The 18,114-nt window shown below is 51.7% G+C and overlaps 1 protein-coding gene across 2 annotated transcripts in view; it reads left to right on the forward strand.

Moving 5' to 3' along the window:
- Positions 1-18,114, forward strand: part of SLIT1 (slit guidance ligand 1) — a 157,209-nt gene that overhangs the window by 125,429 nt on the left and 13,666 nt on the right. For both annotated transcript variants that reach the window (XM_080688395.1, XM_080688394.1), the window contains exons 22-28: positions 1,126-1,194; positions 2,827-2,898; positions 4,511-4,582; positions 5,365-5,436; positions 14,566-14,729; positions 16,548-16,672; positions 16,823-16,920. In XM_080688395.1, coding sequence (XP_080544521.1) covers positions 1,126-1,194; positions 2,827-2,898; positions 4,511-4,582; positions 5,365-5,436; positions 14,566-14,729; positions 16,548-16,672; positions 16,823-16,920 — 672 coding nt within the window. The remainder of the gene's footprint in view (positions 1-1,125; positions 1,195-2,826; positions 2,899-4,510; positions 4,583-5,364; positions 5,437-14,565; positions 14,730-16,547; positions 16,673-16,822; positions 16,921-18,114) is intronic.

Consider the following 18,114-nt stretch of genomic DNA (forward strand, 5'->3'; position numbering starts at 1 on the left):
CTGCCCTCCGATCAGCACTGGGTGTGTGGTGTACATCAGGTTTGGTGTCTGAACTCATGTGGGCGAGGATGTGAATGGCAGGCAGAGGGTGGAGAGCCCTCTCAACAGGCACTTCCTAGGGGAAGGCTCTGGTCAACCCCCAGCTCTACCTGTCCCCTGGGACTGGTCCCTCCGGGCCTCCGTAGCCGAGCTTTTCCCCATGGGGAGAGCATGAAATTTTCATTTTATTCTTCCATTATTAACAAGGCTGGCTATTTCTTCACACACACACACACACACACACACACACACACACACACACCACTGCAGTCCTTGTCCAGTGACTCGCCCACCTCATCTCCTGCCCAGTTTTCTGTCGCAGTGTCAGAACCCCCGTTTTCTCCTTGGTGCCTCATAGCAACTCTGAGGATGCTGGGAAAGCCACCTGACTTTTCTCAGTCTCGGTTTCCCAGCTGTAAAATGGGGTTACTTGGTGTATTGAAGGGCTGCCGAGCAGATCCAATGAGATGGGGGGTTGGTCACTTTGTGTGACAACAGAGTGACGGGTCAGGGAGAGGACAGCACTGATGTTGCTACTCCTGAAGCTGGAGCCATCCGGAGGGCTGCAGTTGCTGAGGGTCCTGTGCAGGGAGCCCAGCTGGGGCGTCAGCAGCCGGCACTTGGGGTCACTGCTTAGCGAGGTTGGCTGGTGGCAGTGATGGTGGGGAAGGAGGGCAGGTTTGAAGCTTCTTGAATCCCAAGCTCTACCCTTTGGGGAAGTTTTAGGAGAATTTTTGGTGGGCTTGGCTTTATGGACTATGACTTGAGTGGCAATGTATAGAGTGGGCCCCAGAAGGTTGGCAGGACAGAAGGCAGCTTCCCAGGAGCCCAGGAATGAACACTGGCAGTGCCTACAGATGGGGAGGAGGCTTCATGTCTCAGTGGCTTTTACCAAGTTTTTTGGGTGGCACCTGCCCAAAACGCCTAAAAGATTTATGTATTTTCTCCTCCAGTTAGCGATTCCGGGCCCTTGGTGGTCTACAAGTAGGAGAGAAAGCGAGTGAGGAGGCCCTGGCTGCAGGGAAAGGTTCTCCCAGCATGGGGCAGGCGGAGATGGTGCACTAACTGTTGTGTCTTCTCCTGTAGCTACTTGGACGGGAACCAGTTCGCGCTGGTTCCAGGACAGCTGTCCACCTACAAGTACCTGCAGCTTGTGTGAGTACCCAGGCGGCTTGAGGGCCCCAGACCTGCCTCAGAGGACAGGAGGGCCATCGGCATCTGACCCTCTGGCTCCAGCTTTTCTGGAATTCCCCACCGACCTCACTTGTGGCTGATTCCGGTTTTTGTTTTTGTTTTTGTGGTTTGTTCTTTAAATTTTCACCCCTTCCTTCTGGGAACATCTGTGCATAGCGCCGTTCTGCCACCTAGTGGTCATGCCTTGGAATTGCATTATTCCACGCCATCTCCCCAAACAGCCCTCTAGGCTGATAGTTATTGTTAATGCTGGTCAGCTTTGCAAAGGTAGGAGGCAGGCAGAAGTAGAGGGTTATGGGAAATTTCTCAGTCCAACCTAAGCCCCCAAACCAAATGTGAAATATGGGAGCTACAAATAAGTATCTGTAACTAAATTTTTCTTTAGACTAACATCTGTTTTTCTGTTTTGACCTCATGAAAAAATACAAGATAAATCTCAGGCCCTAGCTGGTTTGGCTCAGTGCATGTTGACCTGTGGACTGAAGGGTCCCGGGTTCGATTCCAATCAAGAGCACGTAACTCGGTTGCAGGCTCTTCTCAGGCCTGGGCCCTGATCAGGACGCGTGCAGGAGGCAACCAATCAGTGTGTTTCTCTCACATCGCTATTTCTCTCTGTCTTTCCCTCTCTCTTCCATTCTCTCTAAAAATCAATGTGAAAATATCCTCAGGTGAGGATAAAAAAACAAAACAAAACCCAAAAAACAAAAAAACCTCAGAATAAATTAACTCCTCTTAGCCTTCCAGCCTAATTAACACCTCCCTTCAGTTGCCTTTATCTGCTCATTGGCCAGATTCTACCAAAAAAGAAGTCCCGAGAACGCTCCATCTAAGTGTGGCTTGGAGCAGCGCTATGCCAAGTGTGGTAGCAGCCCAAGCAGTGTTTGTACTAGGTCCACACTCGATAAGGAACTTGCACCGGAATGTGAACCCACATTTTGCTTCCTTCATTGAGGAAGTCTCGCTATGAAGAAAACGTTAGCTACAGTTAGTTGTGTTTAGTGTCCTAGGAGATCACATTTTGGCACAAGTTCCTTGTATGGAATATTCGGGTCAAGGACTGACTACTTAGAGTAGCACTGGCTTACAGATTTTTTTAAAAAAATATATATTTTTATTGACTTCAGAGAGGGAGAGAGAGGGAGAAACATTAATGATGAGAGAGAATCATTTGATCGGCTGCCTCCTGCACGCCCCACACTGGGAATCGACCCTGCAACCCAGGCATGTGCCCTGATCAGGAATTGAACTGTGACGTGACCTCCTGGTTCATAGGTCGTTGCTCAACCACTGAGCCACGCTGGCTGGGTGACTTACAGAATTTTGACTGTTTATCTGTCTTTGCTCACATTGTAACAAATGTGTTTTGACTGTTCCAATGTGTGTGGGGGGAGCAGTCGGGGGGAGTAGGGAGGTGGGTGGAGTGGTTTGGTGGCTGCTGACAGAGGGCCAAAGAGAGAGACAACCTTTCTTGGTCTAATGTGAGGCAGCCCCACCAGGGGCTCAGATGCACTAGAAGGCAAGGAGGGAAGGGAGACTAATGTCAGAGCAGTTCCTACGATGAAACCATCTGCCGGGGGCTCTTGTCTTTTCCAGGGACCTGAGTAACAACAAGATCAGCTCCTTAAGCAACTCCTCCTTCACCAACATGAGCCAGCTGACCACGCTGTGAGTCCCAGCGGGGGAGTGGTGGGAGGGCTCGCACTGTGGCGAACGAGACTTTCCCCAGCCCCAGTCACTCGCACGTATCACAGGCAGACTCCCTCCCCTGCCAGGGAGTGTGTCAGGGCCTGCCAGCCGAAAACACTCTTAAAAACATGTTTTTATTGTGAAATACAGCATATATATATACATGGACAAGTGAAAAAATGTAAGCATACAGTTTAACAAATAATTGTAAAGCTAGCACGCATGTGTTAATACCTAAGGCAAAAAACGAGAACACAGCTCGCACCCCATGAGCCACCCTGTCCCTTCCTGGTTGTTACCCTCCCTCTCCACTCAGGTGGCCCTGACCCTGACTTTTACGATGATCACTTCTTTGGTCTTTGTGGCGTTGCCATCTAGAAATTCATTTCTACACAATGGACTTTAATTTTGTCCACTTTTAACCTTACATAACTTGCAGTATACGGAATATATACTTTTACTTACCATGATGTTTGTGAGACCCACTTGTCTTGTGTGAAGCTGTGGTCTGTTCATTGTCACTGCTGTGACGTATTCCTCGTAGGAAAATGCCATACTCCCCTAACCCATTCTACTGTCGATGGATATGTGGGTTGTTTCCAGTTTGTACTACTGTGAACACTGACCCTCTGAACATGTCTGTGCCCATAATATAATGATTGTTTTAATTTTATTCCAAGAAAGCATTGACAAGCATCCCTTATATTTACCTGGAGCTTAAGAGTGTATCTCAGTTTGCAGACAACGTGCCCAAACTCCTGAACTTGCCCTTCGGTTCTCCTGCGGCCACACAGTAGAGCCAGGATGGGGTCCTGAGCCAGCCAGGCCGCAGAAGCGGAATATGGGACCGAGGCCTCGACGGGCAGGTTCCCCCACCGCACTCATCTGCCTCAGGCTCTGCTTACTGGTCAGCGGGTTCCCTTTTCAGTCTTCCTGAGCCTGTGTGTGAGCCGCCATGGTCTAGGGCAGCGGTTGTCAACCTTTTGGACCTCACCGACCACCAGTGGTCCGCGGACCATCGGTTGGCGACCGCTGGCCTAGGGTTCTCTACCAGGGCCGACTCTGCCCTCCAGGGGACATTTGGCAATGTCTGAAACATTTCGATGGTCACAGCTGGAGGAAGGCGGGGGGGCTCCTGGCATCTCGTGGGCAGAGGCCAGGGGTGCACCCCACAAGGCACAGGACAGCCCCAAACAAAGAACTGTCCACAGTGCTGAGGCTGAGACGTGCTGGTCCAAGGGAAATAGCCCTGCAAGGGAAACAGCCCTCTCCTGGGATGGGAGTGGCTCCTTCCTCTTATGATTTTAAAAACAGCTTTACTGAGGTACAGTTAATACGCAGAAACCTGCACATACTTCATGGTATCATTTGACGCATTTTGCCTTACGCTCACACCCATGGAGCCGCCGCCACAATCAAGATAGTGACCAGAAGTCTCCTCCATGGCCCCTGATAATCCTCCCGCCTCCCAGCCCCACAGCCCAGGCAAACACCAATTCTTTTTCTTTCCTCCCCCCTCCCTCTCTCCCTCTCTTCCACCCTCCCGCCCTCCCTTCCTCCCCCCCCCCCCCCGCTCCCTCCCTCCCTCCAGGATCCTCAGCTACAACGCCCTCCAGTGCATCCCTCCGCTGGCCTTCCAGGGGCTGCGCTCTCTGCGTCTGCTGTAAGTCTCCCGCTTCATTCCTCCAGGGAAATCTCCCCTCGGAGGGCCCGCCGCCCACCCAGTGGGGAGCAATGTCCCAAGGTCTGGGGCCCCAGCAGGGCCAACCGTGTCCAAAGGTGGGAGGCCAATCCACTCTCATGAAGCCCTAAAGGAGCCCGAGAAATGAAGGGGAAACAGGCTGAGAAATGGGGCTGCTGTCTGCCCCAAGTTGTGTTTGCAGTGTGTGTGTGTGTGGGGCGGGGGGGCGGGGGGCAATCCAAGATAAGGCAGCCTCTTATTTGAAAGCGTCTCCTGTTCAGATGGAGAGTGTTGCAAGATTCATGAACCTTTTCTAAGAATTCCCACTGTGAGGTTTTGCCCTGTGATCAAAGCCCTCTGTCGTGCCTGTTATGATGGCCCCTCATGTGTCCACACACACACATCCTCTGGGGCCCCATCTGGGGCAAGGTGACATTGTTCACCCCAGTGTATGGCTTGTGTACTAACTGCCTTACCCAGAAAAAGCCTACCCCTCAGGCCCCTGGCTGCATGCATTCCATTTGTTACATAAACAGAAATGGTGTCGAGCTATTTATGATGGAAAAACAGTCCTCAGGGTGGTCTGCCTGGAGATGAGGGCTCCCTCTCCGCCGCCTGTGGCCAGCAGGGTGGGCTCCACCTCTGAGGTGGGGCCATCTCCCTCACAGCACCACGCCCCTCTCTGCAGAGGGTGGCACCCACCCTCCCTCCGTCCTCCAGGCTCCGTCTCCCAGGGAGGTGCCCATAGCCTCTTCTCTCCTCAGGTCCCTGCATGGCAACGACATCTCCACCCTCCCGGAGGGCATCTTCGCAGACGTGACCTCCCTGTCCCACCTGTAAGTACCTCCGGCCCCAGTCTCGGGGCCTCTTTGGATTTAAACAGAATTTGGATTCCAAGAAAGACCCTGCCTCCTGAGACTATCAGAATTTGTTGCTTTTACCCTGGAACCAATTTAGCTTGTGAACTTCAAACGCTCCCCATCGCAGACCCTTACACATCCAGGGTTTCCTCCGTCGCAACGATGGAATTTGAGAACAGTTCTTCACAAGCATCAATACAAGTAGTAATGACCATTTGCTGGTTGCCTGCATGAGCTATTCTTAAAAAGCAGTGCACTCACAGTTCCTCAAAAAGCTAAACGTAGAATTACCGTGTGATCCCCCAATTCCATTCCTAAGTCTGTACCTAAGAGAATGGACAGCAGGGACTCCGATACTTGTGCACCCATGCTCATAGCAGCAAAATTCACACAATTGCCAAAAGGCAAAAACAACCCACGTGTCCATCAACAGATAAACGGATCAACAAAATGTGGTATGTACGTACAATAGGATCGTATTCAGCCATGAAAAGGAAGGGTGACATATGTTGTTACAACATGGATGGAGCCTTGAAGACAAGCGAAGTGAAATAACCCAGACGTAAAAGGACAAATATTGCATGGCCCCACTGACCTGAATACCCAGGATAGTCCATTCATAGCCACAGAAAGGAGAATGGTGGTTGCCAGGTGCTGGGAGCAGGGGGGAATGGGGAAATTTTGTTTAATGGGTACAGAGTCTCTGCTTGGGGTGATGAAACAGTTTTGGAACCAAATAGTGATGACAATTGCATAACATTGTGAATGTAACTTGATGCCACTGAATTGCACTTAAAATTATCCAAATGGCATTTTTTTTTTTACTAGAGAGAGAGAAAGGAAGGGGGAGGTGTGAGAGAAAGAGAGAGAAATATCAATTTGTTGTTCCACTTATTTATGCATTCATTGGTTGATTCTTGTGTGCGCCCTAACTGGGGATCGAACCTGTAACCTTGGCGTATCAGGACGATGCTCAACTACCCGGCCAGGCCTTCAAACAGCAAATTTCATGTTAAATGTATTTTACCACAATCAAAAAAGTGAAGACATGAAAAAGCAGTAGCTAATTCTGGAGGTGAGGCCAGGCACAGAGTATTCTCTCCTGGAGTCTCAGCTACAGTTTGACAAGGCAGCGTTCAGGCCAGATGGACTGCGGCTGGGCCCCTGGGTGTCACTGAATCCTCTTGCTCTCCGCCCCACACCCAAGTGCCCAGGGCCTCAGGGGGCAGGCACACCTTCTGGGGTCCCCAGCATCTCTACTTGAGTTCATTCACTCAACAACCTCACTGGATTTTCTCAGTTCTAAGACTACCTTTTCCACATTTTAATCTCTGAAATCAGAGTGTACCTTACAAGTGACCTCTATATTTAATATCAGAGGCCCGGTGCATGAAATTTGTGCACGGGGGTGGGGTTCCCTCAGCCTGGCCTGCACCCTCTCCAATCCAGGACCCCTCAGGGGATGTCTGACTGCCGGTTTAGGCCCGATCCCACCGACAGTTGGACATTGCTCTCACAATCCGGGACCGCTGGCTCCTAACTGCTCACCTGCCTGCCTGCCTGATAGCTCCTAACTGCTTCTGTCTGCCAGTCTGATGCCCCTAACCACTCCCTGCTGGTCTGAATGCCCCTAACTGCCTCTGCCTGCTGGCCTGATCGCCCTTAACTGCTCCCCTGCTGGCCTTATCATGCCCTAACTGCTCCCCTGCCAGCCTGATTGCCCTCTAACTGCTCCCCTGCTGGCCTGATTGCCCCCTACCTGCTCTCCCCTGCTGGCCTGATCACCCCTAACTGCCCTCCCCTGCTGGCCTGATCGCCCCTAACTGCCCTCCCCTGCCGGCCTGATCACCCCTAACCGCCTCTGCCTCAGCCCCTGCCATTGTGGCTTTGTCTGGAAGGATGTCCGGAAGATGTCTGGTCTAATTAGCATATTACTCTTTTATTAGCATAGATGGTAATATTTCTCCACCCTGCCCAATCAGTAGTACATCTAACAATCTTAGACTTGAAGAAATAAAATAATAATAAGTGTCATTCATTGAGGGTGTCCTTTGGACAAATACTTTGCTACATGTGACTACTTTATCTGTGGTGTGTTGTTTACTTCATGACCAAAATGAGAAGTAGATTTTCTGCTCTGTGTCAGCTGTACAAATTTTGATGGGGACCTTCTTGAGCCCACAAAGGATTCCAGCACCTCTGGGTTCAGTGGGAAGAGTGCAGTGATTGATTATTGATGTCTGCCACGGGAGTAGAATGGGTGACAAGTTTTGTCCTAGTGGGTGGGATTTGTTATTTCCATTTTATAGTCCCAGGCACTGAAAAGTTCAACAGAGTCCCTAGGTCATAAAGCTAGGAAATGACAGAGACAGGATTTGAATGTAGGTGTGTCTGATTCCAAAGCTCCTTATTTATTCTTAATTGCTTCAATAACTATGTCATGAGTAACCACAGTGAGTCACGTGCTAAAGAACTTACGTAAGGTTTCTGCCCTCTGTGACCATCTGGGGTGCTATTAAACGAATTCAAAGGCTGCGGTGACTAACTCCCGGGAACTCTGAGGAACGTCACAGAGGAGGTGTCACTTACGTTGCCATTGGGAAGGGACTAGGAATTTGCCATTTGGAGAAGATGGGGAAGGACATTCCAGAAAGAGGGAACAGCATGTGCAAAGGAGGCAAGAAAGTCAATGACATGTTCAGGGATGCTGTGTTGTCCAGCATAGGACGTAGGGGGTTTGATTGGTTGAGGAGTGTGGAGTGGAAAGAGAGGAACCTAGAAAGGGACATTGGGATTCCATTGGGAAGGTCTTTGTGCCATGCTAAGGAGTTTGGACTTTATTCTATAGGCAGAAGGGAACAGTGGAAAATCCTGGAAGGCCATGGTGGCCTGTGGAGGCTGGTTCGGATGGAATGCGGCAGGAGGGATCCCGGCTGGAGATGGGGCTCCAGAGGCCAGGCAAGGACATTGTTGTCCATTGCTCTTGATGTCTCCCATTCGCAGGGGCTTGTTTCCACTGCCGTTGGGTAAATTTTGGTTGTGAGCTCATTTTTTTGGAGATGCCTCTCCCCAAAGAGAATTGTGCTGGTCTCTGCTGGTACCAGGGTCTGCTGCTGCTCTGGGCCCACGCAGCCTCCTTTGCTAACCCCTGGCCTATGTCACGTGTCTGCTTCAGTTCTCCACCTTGCCAGGCAAGGGCTTGTCAATCATCTGGTCCACCTTTCTGAAACGCCCCTGGACTCCCCCTTTTGTGTATCTTTTATGCTTGGGGTTTAAAAGTGAAGTTGACAACCTTTCCTCTTTCCCCATGAAAAATGAATGACACCTAAATATATTCTGACCTTTTTTCCAGCTCACAATCTAGAGGCTTTGTTCTTCAAATGGGAAGTGAACAAACAACATGTTTTGTACAAACAAAACCCCAAAGGTTCTAAAACAAAATTTGAGCTCATACCTATCTGTAAATTTAGATATTCTTTAGGAGAACATTAGGCAAGACCCAGTTAGTAATAAACAAACCAGCTCTGGCTGGTGTGGCTCATTTGGTTGGGTGTCATTCCATCTACCAAGAGGTTACCGGTTGGATTCCCGGTCAAGGGCACATGCCTGGGTTGTGGGCTTAATCCCCGGTGGGGTAGGTGCAGGAGGCAGCCAATTGGTGTTTCACTCTCACATTGCTATTCTCTCTCTCTCTCAAAAAATCAATAAACTATTAAAAAAAAGAAACCAATAAGTAAAGATCAATTAAGCAGTAATTGTAGAACAGTGCATTGGCATTACTGATTCGATGTGTTTGTGTGAAAGAAATCTTCCATTGTTATGAAGCAACCTCATGAATAAACTCTGCCCTCTATAACCAGGGTTTCAAATGGAACTAGGCATTATCCTGGGAAGTGCACATGTGTTTGTGTTCAGGTGTGTGCACATGCGATACTGATGGGATATACGTGTAAGTGCACACAGGTGTCCACTATCTCCTGTGTGGAAGAGTGGCAACTATTCCGTAAGGATTTCTGGAGCACTTACAAGGAGTCAGGGAGTGGCAACAGGATGGCATAGACTCACCGCACTCACTCTGGGCCTCACAAAGGCCACGTGCAGTTTGAAGGGGAACATGCCCATGGCTCCATAATGCCAGACGTGCCCAAGAGTTAGCATCAGTGTTCCTGTTTCCCGGAGGTGCCCTCTGTTCCCACCAGGTCTCTGCTCTGCACGTGGGCCTCTCCTCTGCACCCCCAGTGCAGGAGGCGTGGGTGGGCCAAGGGGGTGGTGGAGGATCAGGTCCGTTATATTTAAACCCCTTGAACTCTAGGTTAAGAATCAGGACGTGTGGCAATGGGTCCTTATTCTGCCCTCAACTTGCAGTAGGATCTCAGACAATTCATCCTTCTCTTCAGGCCTCTTTCCTCGCCCGCACAGAGGTATTCCTAACGTCCACTGTGGTTCTGACATGCCACTGCTCTGGGCTTTAATATCCTGCACATCTGTCTGCTCTGTTTATTTTTATAGCTACTTCGCAGTTAGCTCATCTTTCGTCCACTTGTCTGTCCACCCATCAGCAAATATTTACTGTGTCCGGTCCTGTGCCAAGGTTCCCCAACAACGTTCTTCATTTCTATAATCTGGCATTTTGTTGCCTCTAACCTGCTACATGCTGGAAAGTTAAATTTCTGAATTCATTGAGAATGTGGTATGCAATTTAAAGGGAATGATGAAACAATGCCCATATGACAGAATGGCGAGGAGCTAATGATAATTATGACACTGGGATTTAGTATTTGAATAGAATACTAAAGAAGATGGCCCCCTCTAATTTCAAAGATGTACATATATAACCACAGGAACTTGAAGGGAGGAAATATACGAACACTAATTTAGTTACATTTAAGAGATGCTAGATGATTCTTTTCTTTTTGAATTTGCTTTTATGCTTGTAGGCAGGCATTCACTCAGCCAACGTTTACGCCGCCGGCTGGTGTCGGGCGCCGCGGGGGATGTCCGGTTCCTGCCCTCCTGGTCCAGGAGAAGGACACAGTGATGCGCACACATAAGCTGCCTGGGCGGGGATGGGCCAGGCAGAGGAGGTCTTGGAGTGTTCGTAGGCACTACGCCCTGCAGCTGGCGCCGCTGTGAGACAGCCACAGGGAAGCTATTTTGGTCCCAGTTACGTGAACAGAAGTCCGGCAGGGTCTTGGCATGAACACACCTAACATCTACTGTTTCAACTATTTCCAAGTTATGCCAAAGATCAACAGCACAGGGTTATTTATACGTTTATTGGAGACGGGCTCCACAGTCCTTGTGGATGGACGAGTGGCCTGGCTGCCGTGGCCTGTGGCTCTCCACTCCCCACTGAGTTCACAGCAGTTTTTGTTGGGAAAAACCGTCCCCAGGTGAAAGTGAACTATTGCTACTACCAAATAGCCACAGGAACCCAGCCGTCGGATAAATTAAAGCTTGAGATATTGAATTCATGTGTGGTTTGGAGTCTGGTCCATGCAGAAACAAGGAAAACAGGAGTTGGTCAAGCCAGAATTTAGAGTTTTGAATAGCTTTATATTGACTGTTATATATATACTAGAGGCCTGGTGCACGAAATTCATACACTGGGGGGAGGGTGTCCCTCAGCCCAGTCTGCACCCTCTCCAATCTGGGACTCCTTGGGGGATGTCTGACTACCAGCAGTCGGACATCCCTCTCACAATTCAGGACTGCTGGCTCCCAACCGCTCACCTGCCTGCCCGATTGCCCCTAACTGCTTCTGCCTGCCAGCCTGATCACCCCCTAACCACTCCCCTGCCAGCCTGATTGACGCCTAACTGCTCCCCTGCTGGCATGATCACCCCCAACTGCTCTCCCCTGCTGGCCTGGTCACCCCTAACTGCCCTCCCCTGCTGGCCTGATCGCCCACAACTGCCCTCCCCTGCCGGCCATCTTGTGGTGGCCATCTTGTGACCACATGGGGGTGGCCATCTTGTGTGAGGTCATGATGGTCAATTTGCATATTACCTCTTTATTATATAAGACAGGCGTCCTCAAACTACAGCCCGCGGGCCACATGCGGCCCGCCGAGGACATTTATCTGGCCCGCCCGGTGCCGCTGCCTGTCCTGCTTAGCAGCCGACTCATCCCGGGCCCGCAGTGCGCATAGGAATTTGTTCATAGTTTTTTTTTTTAAACTATAGTCCGGCCCTCCAACTGTCTGAGAGACAGTGAACTGGCCCCTTGTTTAAAAAGTTTGAGGACTCCTGATATAAGATATATATATATGTGTGTGTGTGTGTGTGTGTGTGTGTGTGTGTGTGTATACATATATATATATATACACACATATATATATATATGTAAGTATGTTTTTATTGATCTCAGAGAGGAAGGGAGAGGAGAGATAGAAACATCAATGATCAGAATCATTGTTCAGCTACTTCCCGCATGCCCCCCACTGGGGATGGAGCCTACAACCCGGACATGTGCCCTCACTGGGAATCGAACAGTGACCTTCTGGATCATAGGTCAACCACTGAGCCACACCAGCTGGGCTTAACTATTATTATTTATTACTTTTATATTAAGAGTCAAAAAAAGACACATATTTGAGGTGCAACTTTGCTGCCATTATTGGGGGGAAACATCAGTGGGAATTAGGATGATCTTACCACAGGTCAAGGGCCTCAGATTCAGTCTTTTTGGTGTTTTCTGTAAATGAGCTATAGGACTGAAAGAAGAAGCCATTCCTAATAACCTTGAAACTCGTGGCTCATTACCAGACCACACTCCCACAGCGTGCTACAAAATATATTTTAAAATAAATTTATCTTATGAATAACATAATTACATTTCTTTGCACTTGTTATGTTAAACATATTAATCTGGTAAATGCAAACATCTTCAGTATACCACGTTGTTTGTACTCCTGTTATTTAAAGAAGTATTTTTTTTAAAACACACTGGACCTTCAAAAACTCAGTGTCTGGGCTTCCTCTACCTCTGAGAAGCCCTAGTTCTGTTCAGCGGAAAGAGGAAAGTGCCCCCTGTCCCATTAGTCGGGATGGATGCTGTCAGCAAATCAGGACAGAAAAGAATTAAACACTCGTCGAGGTTGAACTGGCTTTCATTTCCAAGCGGCGTTACTCCCTCGGCGCCCATCTCAGGTTATATGTGCTTGTCTCTTCCCCTCTCCAGATTGCAGGCTCTTTATCGAATCATAAAGTGAGCCCCAGAGATGTAAAGCAAGCCGCTCAAGGTCGCCGGGCCGCGAGCAGCTGCGCCGGCCCGAGTCCAAGCCTGGCTCAGCCTGCTTTGTGAGACGCACAGTCAGCAGATGTGCTATTTTGGGGAATTCCTGCTCAGAGTCGCTGCTGCTTTTGTCAGACCGCACACATCTCAAGGGGAGCCGCCTCCTCTGTATTGCCCAGAAACAGGTGGAAAACAGCAGGGCCTTCCTATTGGTTAGTTAACAGGTGCTCATTCTCATCAACCTTACGCAGCCTCAGATTTTCAAAATCATGCTGCTATCAACGAACATCGGGCACGAAGCGCTGATGTTTTTCTGTTTGCCGGATCGAAGACCTCTGGTCCCTTCATGTTCCCCAAGCCATGTCTTGCTCATCTCTTCGTCTCACTGCAGTCCAGTGAGAAGATTATGAGCTTGCCCACCAGCTTGTCAAAACATTAAGAGGTTGGCCATCTACAATGTTGGGGCGGGACATGGGGGGCAGGCGTGGCTTTACAGTGTTGGTGTCTGTAAGTCCGTACGACGTGTTTTGGAGGGCAGCTGGTAATTTTGTTTTTTACATGCACTTCCTCTGCAACCTGAGCCCTCCTCCTAGGCGTCTGATCTAGAGAAATGCTCCCTTCACTAAGAGGCACATACAAGCGTGTTGACGGCCGTTGGAAATGGCCAGAATGTCTGGCACAGGGGCACGGCTCAGTAAGCTCTGAGGCTCCATTCTGTGGGATGCTGTGAAGCGGTTTGACAGAATGAGATGGGTTCATATACACCGACCGGGAAAGATCTCCAAGACGTGCTGTTTAGTGGCAAGAAGCAAGCTGCTTAGGAATGACATTGAGTGGGTGGTTGTAATTTGTGATGTGATGTGTGTGAAGAGGGGGAAGGACTGGGAAGCCACCCGCTGAAGCGTGGTGACCATGTCCCCCTGCGGTTGGCAGGGACCGTGGCGTAGACTCTTCTGTAATGTGGATGCAGGCTTATTTAAGCACATGGTGAGCAGTCTTCCTCTTACAAACAATGCTGCGGTCAACACCATGGCACAGACGTCTTCATGCCCTTGTGCAGGTAAATCTGGGAGATAAACTCCCAGAAACAGAATTGCCGGGTCAAAAGGCAACTGCGCTGGTAATCTGACAGATAATCACAAAATTCCTCTCATCAATGTTATTCCATTTTGCACTCCATCCGTGACATCGGTATGTGCCTTTAAAAAAATCCAGTAAAATTCATGTGACATAAATTAACCATTTTACTGTGTACAACTCAGTGGCATGTAGCGCCTTCACAACGTTGTGTGAGGCAGAGACTGTGGTCTGCAACGTCTGAAAGAGGTTTACAATGAGAATGCATTCGAGAGCTTCCTGTTTGGTTAAAAATGAAAAGAAAAATTAAAGGGTATGAGCTTCAGAGTCAGGCAGTCTGGGTCTGGACCCAGGGGCAGCCCGTCGCTAGCCGAGTGACCACAGGAGGCTCAGTTCCCACATCTGTGAGACGGAGAAAAGCCCCTCCCGGTGGGGCTCGTGAGAGGGTCAGATGCACGACCATGGGAAGAGCAGCGGTGGATGTTGGCTCCTTTCCCCCCGCCCCCGTGCACCCTGGAGGCAGTGCATTCATAGGCTCTGGCCTCAACAGCTGAGTTCAAATCCCACCTCCCCGTGTTCTCTGTGCAATCTGAGGCAGGGGCCTCCACCTTTTTGAGCCTCAGTTTCAACATGTAACACACGTGGAGGACTTGAAACGGTGCTGGTGACACAGTACATGATCGTGAAAGTAGGACTGTTGCCAGCCCCTGGTGTAGTGCCCTGCGCCCTAGGTGCCCAGGGACGAAGGACCCCATGAAGCTGTAATGCGTTTCTCTCTGCTCTCTGACCCAGGGCCATTGGTGCCAACCCCCTGCACTGTGACTGCCACCTCCGCTGGCTGTCCAGCTGGGTGAAGACAGGCTACAAGGAACCAGGCATTGCCCGCTGCGCTGGGCCCCCAGACATGGAGGGCAAGCTGCTCCTCACCACTCCTGCCAAGAAGTTTGAATGCCAAGGTGAGCCGAGGAAAGGGTGGAGGGTGGCGGGCGCATCCCCACCTCCCACTGCTGGCCGCCCAGAGGACCTGCTTCACCCTGGCTGGGCCTCCGGGTGAGCCTGTGGTGGGTGACTGGCTGGGGGAGTGGTCAGGTGGCAGCAATGAGGCACCTGCAGCTTGTTAACGTGGCTGCCTTCTAGTCTTGACATAACCGTGAAGGAAAAAGCCAGGCAGAAAACCTCAGGCGGTTAGGGCTTTAATCCCTCCCTGGGGTTATGTAAGGAAAGTAAAAATAGCAGCAGCATTTCGGGAAGCGTCAAGCTTCTCCGCACTGCAAGCACTCAGGCCTCCCTTCGGTAGGAATTGTGCGCAGCAATTAGCTTAAACCCCTGAGCCGCCGGACCCGGCCACCACTCTCCTGACGTTTGTAGAAACACAGGGATCGAGGCTCCTCCGGGTTTGCTCTGAAGGCGCCTCACCCTGGGCATCTGTAAATGCTCATTCGTTCGGGGATTGATGGACTGACTGACAGCCCGAGCCCCAGGAGCTCTGCTGAGCAGAGGGAGGTGCTGAGTGGCTGCCCCAGGCCCAGCTTTGTGCACTGGATGGCGACAGCCGGGGGTGAGGGGTGAGGTGTGCACACTAGAGGTCGGTCCTGGGCCAGGGCCCTGCCCTCTGCAAGCTCGGAGACCCCCACAGGAAGTGAACGTGACAGCAATAGGTTAATGAGGCAGCCCGGGCCACCCTGCGGCAGGATGCTGTGACAGGGGTAACCATTCTGAGGCGCCCGATATGTGGCTTAGTTGTTGGGCTGTTGAGAGCAGGCCAACTCATGTTGAAACATTTGCTCCGGATTGATTTAGCTGGGTGGTGTTGGTACTGGTGGGAAGTTATTTTTTAAAGACTTTTTATTGAAACGTAACGTGCATAACAGGACAGTACACAGATCATAAGTGAATGGCTCTCTGGATTTTCACAAACTGAGCGCACGCAGGTAACCAGACCCCGGATCAAGAAGCAGAGCCCCACCTGCACCCGAGCGGCCCCCACCGCCCGTCCAGTTACTGAGCGTGTTTCTGTGTCTGGTCACGCTCATGCCTTTGAGCAGCGCGGAGAGTTCGCCACTTCCAGAGGCGTCCTCGGTGGAAAACTAGTTAGCTGGCTGCTCCCCTGATTGTTCTTGTGAGGTGCTAATGCCCCCCAGGAGGTGCTGCTCGCCCACCTCCAAGTTCCGGGAAGGTGACCAGTGAGTCCTGGAGGGGCTGGGGAAGGCCATGCTCGGAGCTGGAGAGGTGCTGGGAAGCGGCCCTTCCTCCTTTGGCCTTGGAGACAATCAGCTTCAAGGCGCACGGACCTTTTCCTCCTCCGTGTGGCCTCCTCGTGGAGCTGCGTGCCTCCCTGCGGAGGGCCCCCCTTGCTTTCCTGGTTAGCAGGTGACGGGGCTGGGGGTGGCTGCCTCAGAGGGTGTAGGGACCCAGAAAAGGTCATCGGACTTTAGTAGCAGCAACTATGGCGCTCTCACACAGATGTCCTACCCTGACCGCCATGCGAGGGCTCCTGAGGCGGCCAGCACCAGCCATTGAGCACTCTCTGCGGATTAGCTCATCCAGTCCTCATGGCCCCATGAGGCGGGGGCTGTTACCCCATTTTACAGAGGAGGAAAGGCTAGTGGTGGGGGAGCGGCTGTGAAAGGAGGATGAACGGGACTCAGAGGAAATGGCAACAGTTTCCTTGGGGAGAGGGCTTCCCACTACCCACCTCTGAAGGGCTGGGAGTATGGAGGGGGGGATGGGGCCTACCCCCCTCCTCCTTATAGGACCCCCTCCCTTTGCCTCAGGTCCCCCCACTCTGGCTGTCCAGGCGAAGTGTGATCCCTGCTTGTCCAGCCCGTGCCAGAACCAGGGCAGCTGCCATAATGACCCCCTTCAAGGGTACAGGTGTGCCTGCTCTAGCGGCTATAAGGTGAGTGGAGGCTGGGCCCGGGAGGAGGAGGGCTGCTTGAAGGACGAATGCACAAGTAACACCTGGGACAGGCAGGCTGCACTGCCGAGGGGTGGCTGGCTGTTGGCTCACACGGGCCCCTGGGGTCCCCATCACGGACTTTCTCCCCAGGGCCGAGACTGTGAGGTGCCCCTGGACAGCTGTTCCAGTGGCCCCTGTGAGAACGGCGGAACCTGCCACGAACAGGAGGGCGAGGATGCTGGCTTCACGTGAGTTGCCTGGAGGGGCCAGAACCTGGGGGCGGGTGCTAATGGGACCCAGCGACCATGCTTCGCTGCCCTCCTCCTCCAAATTGAGTGGCCTCCCCGCCCATCCTCTGTGCTCTGGGAGGAGATGGAGGGTGGGCGCAGAGGGAGCAGACACTCACTAGAAACGGTTCCACAGCCACCCAGCCATGCCCATTGCCAGGAGCAGTGGGAGCCAGCAGGAGGGGGCGCTGGGGCTGGGAGCCAAGCTGCCCACTCCTGCTCCAGGCCACTCTGTCCTTGCCAGGTGCCAGGACAGGCTTTTGATGGCACCAGGACTCCATGGCTAAGGACACATGCAGTGGCAGTGCCAAGGGGCAGTTTGGCGACATTTTAAACCCCTATGATCTCCGCTAGCCTGAGGCCTTTAATAGAAGTCCAACACCTGCTTGTTGTACCAATGTTGCCTGAAGGCAGGGCCCTTAGCCAGCTCTTTCCAGTCAAGCCACCACCCCAGCCCCCCGAAGACAGAAGCCTGCCCAGAGGTGGGAGCAAGTCCTGGTCCTGCCCCTGGAGCCTCCACACACCATCTCATGGTCCCGCTGGTCCCACACAGGCAGCCAGTTTCCCACGGCTCAGTGAAGGGCTGACCCTCCCTCAGGATGGAATCTCAAGCTCTCCCAGTGCTGACATTACCATGCAAGCACCCCTCCCCCGCCACTGACCTGCTACCCCAGGACCCCTCAGTGAATACCCCAGAGCTCTCCTGGACCCAGAGTTATTCTGAAAAAAATACTTGGTATTTAGTTGCTGAAAATAAATTGGCTCTGTATTTACAGGCAGAAATGGCCAAATCTGTCTCTGCAAACCCAAATTACCAGGTATAAAAAGGAAAGCACTAAATGGCCTCTCAGCCCATTGTTGCCTTGGCAACGGCGTCCTTACAATAGGCTCCATCCTCCTTTGGGCTTGGGCCGCAGTTCTAGCAAGGCCCCCTCCTCATTCCCTGGACTCCTGGGAGTGGATGTCTGTGGAGAGTGGAGGGGCTGAAAGGACACCCACAGAAACTCCCCCTGCTGGGCAGAGAGGGGTACAGCAGGGATGGCCCCCCTCACACCTAGCAGCCCTACAGATTGGGGGCCTTGGGTGGGCCCTCCAGGTAGAAAGGGGGTGCCTCTCTGAGTTACCCCTCAACCTTGAGGCTTACAAGAGCCTTCT

The sequence above is a fragment of the Plecotus auritus genome (genome assembly GCF_963455305.1).
Source record: "Plecotus auritus genome assembly, chromosome: 9".
Taxonomy (NCBI): Eukaryota; Metazoa; Chordata; class Mammalia; order Chiroptera; family Vespertilionidae; genus Plecotus; species Plecotus auritus.